Source organism: Neoarius graeffei, chromosome 9 (genome assembly GCF_027579695.1).
Source record: "Neoarius graeffei isolate fNeoGra1 chromosome 9, fNeoGra1.pri, whole genome shotgun sequence".
Classification (NCBI taxonomy): domain Eukaryota; kingdom Metazoa; phylum Chordata; class Actinopteri; order Siluriformes; family Ariidae; genus Neoarius; species Neoarius graeffei.
The window spans coordinates 59561842-59573819 of record NC_083577.1 but is presented as its reverse complement, the minus strand read 5'-3'; the positions used below and the strand labels follow the sequence as shown (position 1 = coordinate 59573819).

The window sequence follows — 11978 nt, the reverse complement described above, 5'->3', positions numbered from 1 at the left end:
TCTCTGTGTGTAGTTTGCATGTTCTCCCCGTGTCCGCGTGGGTTTCCTCCAGGAGCTCCGGTTTCCCCCACAGTCCAAAGACATGTAGGTTAGGTTAACTGGCTACTCTAAATTGTCCATAGGTGTGAATGATTGTTTTCCAAGCCCAGAAATGGGAGGGATGTGGCAAGAAGGGCATCCGGCATAAAACTGTGAACCAGTTAATGACGTGGACCAATTGGGCCACATGGACCCCAAACTAGCAACAGTGCTGGAAAAGGGAGCAGATGATGATGATGATATAAAATGGTTTTGATTTTGCTAAATGAGCAGCAGTTCAAAGCACATTAGAGTTCACCCTACCCAGTTGGTAGGTGTTGTTTGATAGAAGTGAGCTATAACATAATACCTGATGGGATTGATGGGATTATTACCACCTGTTACTTTATACAGTAAATACTGTACAACCCTGATTCCAAAAAAGTTGGGACAAAGTACAAATTGTAAATAAAAACGGAATGCAATGATGTGGAAGTTTCAAAATTCCATATTTTATTCAGAATAGAACATAGATGACATATCAAATGTTTAAACCGAGAAAATGTATCATTTAAAGAGAAAAATTAGGTGATTTTAAATTTCATGACAACAACACATCTCAAAAAAGTTGGGACAAGGCCATGTTTGCCACTGTGAGACATCCCCTTTTCTCTTTACAACAGTCTGTAAACGTCTGGGGACTGAGGAGACAAGTTGCTCAAGTTTAGGGATAGGAATGTTAACCCATTCTTGTCTAATGTAGGATTCTAGTTGCTCAACTGTCTTGGGTCTTTTTTGTCGTATCTTCCGTTTTATGATGCGCCAAATGTTTTCTATGGGTGAAGGATCTGGACTGCAGGCTGGCCAGTTCAGTACCCGGACCCTTCTTCTACGCAGCCATGATGCTGTAATTGATGCAGTATGTGGTTTGGCATTGTCATGTTGGAAAATGCAAGGTCTTCCCTGAAAGAGACGTCGTCTGGATGGGAGCATATGTTGCTCTAGAACCTGGATATACCTTTCAGCATTGATGGTGTCTTTCCAGATGTGTAAGCTGCCCATGCCACATGCACTAATGCAACCCCATACCATCAGAGATGCAGGCTTCTGAACTGAGCGCCGATGATAACTTGGGTCGTCCTTCTCCTCTTTCGTCCGAATGACATGGCGTCCCTGATTTCCATAAAGAACTTCAAATTTTGATTCGTCTGACCACAGAACAGTTTTCCACTTTGCCACAGTCCATTTTAAATGAGCCTTGGCCCAGAGAAGACGTCTGCGCTTCTGGATCATGTTTAGATACGGCTTCTTCTCTGAACTATAGAGTTTTAGCTGGCAACGGCAGATGGCACGGTGAATTGTGTTCACAGATAATGTTCTCTGGAAATATTCCTGAGCCCATTTTGTGATTTCCAATACAGAAGCATGCCTGTATGTGATGCAGTGCCGTCTAAGGGCCCGAAGATCACGGGCACCCAGTATGGTTTTCCGGCCTTGACCCTTACGCGCAGAGATTCTTCCAGATTCTCTGAATCTTTTGATGATATTATGCACTGTAGATGATGATATGTTCAAACTCTTTGCAATTTTACACTGTCGAACTCCTTTCTGATATTGCTCCACTATTTGTCGGCGCAGAATTAGGGGGATTGGTGATCCTCTTCCCATCTTTACTTCTGAGAGCCGCTGATACTCCAAGATGCTCTTTTTATACCCAGTCATGTTAATGACCTATTGCCAATTGACCTAATGAGTTGCAATTTGGTCCTCCAGCTGTTCCTTTTTTGTACCTTTAACTTTTCCAGCCTCTTATTGCCCCTGTCCCAACTTTTTTGAGATGCGTTGCTGTCATGAAATTTCAAATGAGCCAATACTTGGCATGAAATTTCAAAATGTCTCACTTTCGACATTTGATATGTTGTCTATGTTCTATTGTGAATACAATATCAGTTTTTGAGATTTGTAAATTATTGCATTCCGTTTTTATTTACAATTTGTACTTTGTCCCAACTTTTTTGGAATCAGGGTTGTAAGTACATGACACATGAGGAAATGATCAAGTTTGTGGTAATCCCCTGAAATCTTATATGGAGGAAGTGAGCACACGTATGAGTAACAAATGCACACCTGCACATTTATATGGATCCTTTTAATTCTCTCTCTCTCTCTCTCTCTCTCTCTCTCTCTCTCTCTCTCTCTCTCTCTCAGATAAAGCAATCCCATATGGAAACACTGTGTTTGATGGCATTCAGGCCCAGCTGACCGTACAGGATGCTGTGTGTGCTGATGAAGGCTTGTATGCCTGTGTGGCTGAGAATGAGCATGGGCGAGCAGTGTGCACTGCCCGAGTGCTGGTTAAAGGTACTAGTGTGTTAGTGTGTTGTCTACAGTCCCACCATGAACTCGGGGGGGGGGGGAAGCCAATCCCAATCATCAACATCTGTGACAAAAAAAGACACCTTCACCAGAGAATGCTTGTGATCAAGGCAACACTTCGTATGAAAACACACTAAAAGTGTTAGCTCTAGAGAAACCATCAGCAATGTCTGAGGAGATTCTTTTAAGAATACAAGAAACAAACAAGAATGAGACGGTTAAAGTGCATATCACGGGTAAATTCAGGAGCAAGATCAGTGTAATTCTCCTATTTTATATTAAACTTTGGTCAAATATCTGTCACATTTTGCATTTTGTGCAATTTCTTTACCTTGCGCAATACCAGAAAAATTCAGTTGAAATCAAGCCATTTGAGGCGAATTGATCCGCCTCTGAAAAAACTCGGCATTTGGATTTCCCGGGAAACATTGATTTTCGTGACGTCGCGTGCGGGACGCCTCCTTCTGAATCCTATGTCAGCGCTGGTTTGTTTATGAGAAAACGACCTGGTGGTTTTCTGCAAATTTCTTCAACGTTATCACGTAATTATTAAAATGGTTAACAGATGTATCGTAGGAGGGTGTAGCAACACCGATCTTGATGGGATTAGTACTCATCGTTTTCCAAAAGACCAGACAATGAGAGAGAAATGGGAGCGCTTTGTGCGAGGCACCCAGAAACCAAGGACCAAAGCTGAGCCGAGAAAAAGACTAAGAAAATCGACGATTCACAAGTTGACTGTTGCCAGGGTAAGAAATAAGAGAGACTATACTCTAAATTAGGTGTTCCTGTGTTTGTGTGGTACACGGATAATGTTATTTATTGACACACACAAAAGTAAACAACACGAAAGCGCTGGGCGATAATACACTTACTTCACATGTATCAAGGGATATGCGTGTCAGGGCTTGAGATCTTGGGACCTGTCAAACACATTAAATGTATATACTGTACAACCCTGCTTAGCCGATGCCATGTGTGTAGCTTCTGGAATCTTTCTCCTACAGTAGCCAGTACTCTTCTAAATGAAGAAATATATAAATACATAATAGTAATTAGAAAAAATATGATTTATGTAACAATAGATAGATGAGCATTGATACATGAATCCATGTGTTTAGAAGCTCAGGCGACAATTCCATATTTCAATGCAAAATCACTCGCTGCTAAACTTGGTCTACACAGACTGTGCACTGAAACCGTGCAAGCTCTTGCAGCCTGCTGGCGGATCCGCACGTGATGTCATGAATCTGGCTCCAGACTCCCTTGGGGTTTTTCAGATGCGTTTTGTTTTTTTTTGCTTTTTTCTGCTGTAGACAGATGGCCTTGTGCAAAATTACCCTTCTGGATGAGTGTGTAAAGGGACATACTTTCATATAAAAAAAACCACGAAATTGGTCCAGAAGATGCACTTTAAAGGCAGGTTCAGAAGTTATTGGATTACCCCAAATATGAACATATCAGTGTTTCATGCACGGAGCTGAAACCATGCCAACTTTTAGACTATTAAAAGACTCTGAAAGAAAAGGAAAAATACCCCTCAAGTCTTTTTTTAATTTCTTTTTTCTTTTTATTTTTTTAAGCCAGAAAGACCTCCCCAGCAATCTGAACTCTTAAAGATTTTTATTCCCCACTGGCCAAAAGGCCTGAAGGGGGATTATGTCGTGGCGATTTCCGTCCAGACAGGTGGACGGACGGAAATCGCCATGACATAATCCCCCTTCGGGCCTTATAATTTTAATTTAAAAACAATTATAATTTGACAGTTTCATGAGAGTGTGTTTTCCTTCTGAAATCAACTCCTCTCACAATTTGTGGAGGAATTTCACCAAACTTGACCAGAGGCATTGTTATATGTCGGTAGTATGCATATTGTAATTTCATTCAGGGCCCGTTTACACGAGGACGCTGTCGGGTAAAAACGACTAAATATTTTATCGGAAGTGCCTTTCGTTTACACGAGGACGGCGTTTCCGAGGCTGAAAAACGGATAAAATTGAAAACGCCTTCCAGAGTGGATAAGTTAAAAACGGCCCCCGTTGCGTATCCGTCTAAACTACCCAATACGCGAAACTCTGCTCGGATCTGCTCACGTCGGGTACGCGTTTACGTCATACATATGTCATATACTGCACATGCCAGCCCGGGAAGTAAGAAAGTAAGTAAAAAAGTAAGAGCATGTCTGATTACATCGATCTAACGGACCTTCAAGCTGCTCTGTGTTTTAATGCAGTAGATGTGTTTTCCTGCTCATCCGCCTGGCTGGAGCTCCTCAGTTTGGTGTCGCCAAGTTGCACATGCACGCGCGCGCCGCCTATTCAAGCCGCTCGTGAAACCATAAACCCGAGACTGAAAACAAAACTAGCAGCCGAACGGGTTTATTTTGCTGAGATGGACACTGCCTTTTCTCTTCTTCACCGAAACAAGAGTGAGTGTTACTTAATAAAGGTAGATTAAAAGAGTTTCGGTTTGCTCCTGCTCCTCCCTCGAGCACTACAGTACCTCAGCCGGACCGGTGTTCTGTAAAGTTATCCTAGCAAGTTCGCATACAGACCGTTTTATTATTCAAAACAAGTCATTACAAATTATTTGACTCGGCCAAAGGCTCGACCAATACGCACAAAACATAAAAATCGGCAAATGCGTGAAATTCTCACCGATTTTCTATCAGCCCAGCTGATCGGTGGGACAAAACTACTGTTGAATTTTCCTACCCTCCTGGATTTTGCACATGCGTAGTAGGCTTGGTAGGATAACTTGACAGAACAGCAGCGCAGATGTGCAGATCAGACAAGACAGAAGACGTTGCGCATGCGTGCAGACATTTATGCGTCACCGTATAGACGCAGATTTCCTCCTTGAAAACGGTCGTGTAGACGCGGAAAAAAGTGAGAACGAAAACGGACTTTTGCGTTTTTGTTTTATACCGTCCCCGTGTAAAGTGGGCCTCAATTCGGTCACATTTTACCAGAGTTACAACCCTTGATTAACAAAATTATACTTTGACAATTTCATGAGTGTGTTTTCCTTCTGAAATCAACTCCTTTCACAATTTGTGAAGGAATTTCACCAAACTTGGCAAAAGGCCTTGTTATATGATAGTTATACGTATATTGAAATTTCGTTTAATTTGGGAAAATTTTACCTGAGTTATGCCCTTGATTGTTAACAAACTTGTACTTTGGCAATTTCATCAAGGTGTCCTTGCTTTCTGAAATCAACTTCCCTCACAATTTTTGTCCCCCGCTGGCCGAAGGGCCCGATGGGGGATTATGTCGTGGCGATGTCCGTCCGTCCGTCCATCCCGGGAAGGGTACTCACCTTCTGAAATCAACTCCTCTCACAATTTTTGGATGAGTTTCACAAAACTTGACAGGATTCTTTGTTATATGTCAGTAATATGCATATTGCAATTTCATTCAATCCAGTCGCATTTTACCAGAGTTATGACATAGTTTCCAGCAGCGGATATTGTGCTCTCAGAGCACTCTTGTTAATGTGGAGAGTGGGAAAAAATATACTGAATATTATTTTAGCAAGGTTCAGATACGAGTTTTAACTTTTGTATGACACTTCGATTCGCTTTGATAAGTGAATCCCATAGCTGTTCTTTCTCGGAGATATTTCTGTAGGACTAAAAGAACAGCTGCTTTCTGTGTTCCTGCTTGTATTGCTGCTGTCTGTGAACTGCTCTGTGGCACAGGTTCAACATTGATGCAAGTTAAAAATGTGAAATACCAGCGTTTTCCCACACAGCCTTGGCTGGGACTGATAGGCCAGTACTGCATGTCCCTCTGAAGGACAGACGTGAGAGCAGCCAGTATAGCGGAAGAGAAGGAAGTAATAAAACATAATAATAGGTTGCTACTTTTGAACAAATTACACATCATACAGAAATAATACCCAGATTAATAGAGGCATTTAGTTAATGATAATAATGAAAGAGATTTATGAAACTACATGCACATGGGCATTAATCACCAGCCTGGATTTCTAGAGCTGTATATGGGGTTAGTAAGGAGATAGCCAGGATAACAGTGAGGGAGGCTGCTGGAATTCAGTAGTGGCTATCTGTGGATAATATCGACATCACTTTGTGTACATAGTGTTATAAACACACATCTCAGGAGTTAAGTGAAGTTCTGATGATAGCACACAGTCAGATTTAGGGATGTATATATTTTAGAGATCATTCTAGATTTACAGCACCAGTCAAAAGTTTGGGCACACCGACTCATTCATAAGTTTTTCTGTATTACAACTATTTTCTACATTGTAGAACAATAACTATGAAATAAAATGTGGTAAACAAAATGGTGTTTAATAAACAAAATGTTTCATATTTTAGATTCTTCAAAGAAACCAGCGTTTACCTTGATGACGCTTTGCACACTATTGGCATTATCTTAACCAGCTTCATGAGGGAGTCACCTGGAATGCTTTTCAATTAACAGGTGCCTCATCAAAAGTTAATTAGTGCAATTTCTTGCCTTCTTAATGCGTTTGAGATCCAACAGTAAACAACAAAAATACAGTAACTAGCCCTATTCCACAACTATCGTAATATGTATTTCCTGACTGAGTGGGAGGGCCAGACGGGAAAATATTTGGCTCAAAGTCATGCCGTAGTACGGACCAAGTGCAGCAAGGTCTGTACAAATGACCAAGAGCCAAATATTTTCCCATCCAGTCCAACCTAACTCGGTCAATAATCATTTTATCATATGACCTTTTTTCACTAACATATACACAGTGGAAAACAGTGAACAACAGTGTATCTTACTGTTGTTGTCAAGGTAGTTTTGAATACTTCATGAAAAGGAAGACAAAGTGTCAGGTTCGTAGTCTAAGGCTGCTGTGTCCGAAATCACTCATTCGTTCACTACTCCCTACTCACTATCCTGGGGAATTCTACAACTCCGATTCCAAAAAAGTTGGGACAAAGTACAAATCGTAAATAAAAACGGAATGCAATAATTTACAAATCTCAAAAACTGATATTGTATTCACAATAGAACATAGACAACATATCAAATGTCGAAAGTGAGACATTTTGAAATTTCATGACAGCAACACATCTCAAAAAAGTTGGGACAGGGGGAATAAGAGGCTGGAAAAGTTAAAGGTACAAAAAAGGAACAGCTGGAGGACCAAATTGCAACTCATTAGGTCAGTTAGCAATAGGTCATTAACATGACTGGGTATAAAAAGAGCATCTTGGAGTGGCAGCGGCTCTCAGAAGTAAAGATGGGAAGAGGATCACCAATCCCCCTAATTCTGCGCCGACAAATAGTGGAGCAATATCAGAAAGGAGTTCGACAGTGTAAAATTGCAAAGAGTTTGAACATATCATCATCTACAGTGCATAATATCATCAAAAGATTCAGAGAATCTGGAAGAATCTCTGTGCGTAAGGGTCAAGGCCGGAAAACCATACTGGGTGCCCGTGATCTTCAGGCCCTTAGACAGCACTGCATCACATATAGGCATGCTTTTGTATTGGAAATCACAAAATGGGCTCAGGAATATTTCCAGAGAACATTATCTTTGAACACAATTCAATGTGCCATCCGCCGTTGCCAGCTAAAACTCTATAGTTCAAAGAAGAAGCCGTATCTAAACATGATCCAGAAGCGCAGACGTCTTCTCTGGGCCAAGGCTCATTTAAAATGGACTGTGGCAAAGTGGAAAACTGTTCTGTGGTCAGACAAATCAAAATTTGAAGTTCTTTATGGAAATCAGGGACGCCATGTCATTCGGACGAAAGAGGAGAAGGACGACCCAAGTTGTTATCAGCACTCAGTTCAGAAGCCTGCATCTCTGATGGTATGGGGTTGCATTAGTGCGTGTGGCATGGGCAGCTTACACATCTGGAAAGACACCATCAATGCTGAAAGGTATATCCAGGTTCTAGAGCAACATATGCTCCCATCCAGACGACTTCTCTTTCAGGTAAGACCTTGCATTTTCCAACATGACAATGCCAAACCACATACTGCATCAATTACAGCATCATGGCTGCGTAGAAGAAGGGTCCGGGTACTGAACTGGCCAGTCTGCAGTCCAGATCTTTCACCCATAGAAAACATTTGGCGCATCATAAAACGGAAGATACGACAAAAAAGACCTAAGACAGTTGAGCAACTAGAATCCTACATTAGACAAGAATGGGTTAACATTCCTATCCCTAAACTTGAGCAACTTGTCTCCTCAGTCCCCAGACGTTTACAGACTGTTGTAAAGAGAAAAGGGGATGTCTCACAGTGGGAAACATGGCCTTGTCCCAACTTTTTTGAGATGTGTTGTTGTCATGAAATTTAAAATCACCTAATTTTTCTCTTTAAATGATACATTTTCTCAGTTTAAACATTTGATATGTCATCTATGTTCTATTCTGAATAAAATATGGAATTTTGAAACTTCCACATCATTGCATTCCGTTTTTATTTACAATTTGTACTTTGTCCCAACTTTTTTGGAATCGGGGTTGTATATAGAGGACTATATAGTGAGCTCATTGATAAAATTAAAAAGCACTTCCGGACACTGCTCCGCCGTGCCGTTATTTATGTCATTGCTGTCGCACAATTAAAACGTTCCAGATCAGTCGGCTGGTGGGTTTTCAAAATAATAAATACATGCATATATTTTTGTGATAACTCCATATTATACTGGGCGTATTTCCCACATTAATAAATACAAAGTACTTTGTGTCTGCTGCATCTTTCAGCTCTTTTAAATCCAGGCTGAATACTTTCTTTGCCGCTGCCTTTTGTTAAATCAACTTTGAGGCTTTTGATTAATTCCTCGTTCTGCACTGTAACTTTTATTCTTGTATTTTATCTGTCTTATTCTATTTTAGCTTATTTTCTATTCTCTTACTACTTTTAATTGTACTTGAATGTCCGTTTATAACGTGTTTCTTCCTCCGTTCATTCACCCCAACACACATTCCCCCCCTCTCCCCAGCGCAACCGCAATGCATGGTATATATTGCTTGGTTAGTGACCATCGGTTGTATACTACTTTTCACGATGCATTGTGGGATACTATGAGTCCACTATATAGGGTGTAATAATTCTCACTATACATTCGGACAGCACTACAAAACGGTGACCTCACTATACTGTATAGTCCACTACGTAGTGAGTGATTTCGGACACAGGATAAATTTCCTTTTTTCTTCGCTTGTATATAGAAACTACATCACAAGCTGTCTAGCTCCTTTGAGGGGATGACTGTTATGTCTCTTTCCTCCTTAACTTCAGCAAGATACCTTTTGAAAACGTTCATGTCGTACTGAGGTTGTTTTTTTTTAAATGGTGTTTTCTTGTTGTTGTCCTTGTATAAACAAGTGAATTTCTTCACCTTTTTTCATTTTCTTCGACAGTTTCAGCTTGTTCGATTACGTCTGTGTTTGATAAATCATCTGGATAATAAAATTCACTGTGTTCAGTCGAGTTGCTCATTTTTCAAAGTAACAATTCAGACTTTTCCCAATGGTTTTATTAAGAGTGCGCGCGGGTCTGTACGGGTCATATGATGATCCATATTATGTCAAGAACCGCTCAACTAAGGAAAGAGGGACAACATCCATCATTACATTAAAGCTAGACGGCCTTCTGATTTCATAAAATCGGTGAAATTTAGTTCCCTCTGAAATTTGGTCATTGTGATTATATGTTTATTTATGTAATATCTCACAAAAAAACAGGCCATTCTGTGGCTGGGAAGTTGTTTAATTTGAGGGGATTCCTGAGCAAATAATGTGCATGAAATTGCTTGTTTCACGCAGTCAAGCAGGCAAGAGAGGAAGTCTGTGTGTACATATGCAGGTTTACCTTCTTCTTTTGGGTTTTACGGCATCCGGCATCCACAGTGTTGCATTACTGCCATCTACAGGTTTACCTTGACCGTGCACTGACAGTTCCATCATTCTGTTACTAAACGAACAGCTGATCACACCGAGGTGCTCACTGACCACCAATATTTATTAGTTTGGTCCTGTGTTTCTTTTCCTTCGCAACACAACGTCTTTTCTTCTCGCTTTCCGTTACTGTAGTCGGTCTTTCACGTTTCATTCACACACTCACGTCTGCCATTTTTCTCTCCTGTTTCAAATTTGTATCCCACAATGCCTTGCGTGAATGGGGAAAGCCCACTGTTGCCCCTTTTCCACCAAATCAGTTCCAGGGCTGGTTTGGGGCCAGTGCTTAGTTTGGAACCGGGTTTTCTGTCTCCACTGACAAAGAACTGGCTCTGGGGCCAGAAAAACCGGCTCCAGGCTAGCACCAACTCTTTGCTGGGCCAGAGGAAAGAACCGCTTACGTCAGTGGGGGGGGCGGAGTTGTTAAGACCAACAACAATAGCAAGACCGCAAAAGGTCGCCATTTTTAAGCGACGAGAAGCAGCAGCTGTACAAACACAGTCATCCATTGTTGTTGTTGTTGCTGCTGCTTCTTCTCCATGTTGTTGTTGCTTCAATGTTCGCGCCAAAGTTTATGCAAACGCAGCGACGTAACTGACGTATACAGCGACATAATGATGTGGCTCCCCTTAGCATCCCGAGCTATGGAAAAGCAAACTGGTTCTCAGCTGGCTCGCAAGTTGAACGAGTTGTGAACCAGCACCGGCCCCGAACCAGCCCTGGAACTGATTTGGTGGAAAAGGGGTATATGTGATACATGACATAGTATCTTGAATTGGATCACGGTGAAGCAGGAAAAAATAGCAGAGAATTTAGGGCCACATGGCTCTAAATTCATTAATTGTTCTTTTAAAAAAAAAAACGAATAAAATTGGAAGTCTGTGATTGAAATCAAGTAGCTTTCGGTCCACTAAACAAAAATAATTGGGTGTCAGGGAAAATTCTTTTTATGACCTACACTTGAAAAATCTGAAAGACAGTCTACCTTTAAGACATTAAGTGTCTTTTAATTAATAAAAATAAAGAAAAACCACTGAATTAAGAGGTGTGTCCAAACTATTGACTGGTACTGTATATTAGACTACTTTTGGCATTTTATGAGTCCCTTCACCTCATCTTGTTTTTAGCCTCCATATATAATAAATTGGATCCTGTAATATTAAAGGTCTCTGAGCAGCTTCTCTGGTCACATATTCAATTAATATAATTATGGCCATGTTTGCATACTGAGGCCATGATGAACTCATCTGGCTGAAATCAGCAGATTGTAGACTTGGACTGGCTCAGGGATGTGTCTTCAGGGCTACATGAGTAAATTTGACCGTGTATTGCTTAATTGTTTTTAATGGTTCTTCTTTTCAAAAGTTTTAAAACACCGTCATGAACTGAACACAAAGCTAATGAATTTAGGACTTATATGGCAAATTAGTATGAGCTTGCTAGGGAACAGAACAGAAACCACCACTGAGCAAGACAACAAGTCAGTACTGTCCTCAAACCACACACCAATAAGAATAAATATGCACATACTCTCTTTCACTCTCTCCCTCACACACACACACACACGAATGTATAGGCAATAGTACAGTAGTATGTATTCTAACATATATAATTAGGAAATAAGAGCTAAGTAAAAAAAGAACAAAATAAAAATCTA

The 11978-nt window shown here is 40.8% G+C and overlaps 1 protein-coding gene across 6 annotated transcripts in view; it reads left to right on the top strand.

Moving 5' to 3' along the window:
* mylka (myosin, light chain kinase a) overlaps positions 1-11978 on the top strand; it is a 150963-nt gene that overhangs the window by 78376 nt on the left and 60609 nt on the right. For all 6 annotated transcript variants that reach the window (XM_060929983.1, XM_060929984.1, XM_060929982.1 and 3 more), the window contains exon 11: positions 2227-2379. In XM_060929983.1, coding sequence (XP_060785966.1) covers positions 2227-2379 — 153 coding nt within the window. The remainder of the gene's footprint in view (positions 1-2226; positions 2380-11978) is intronic.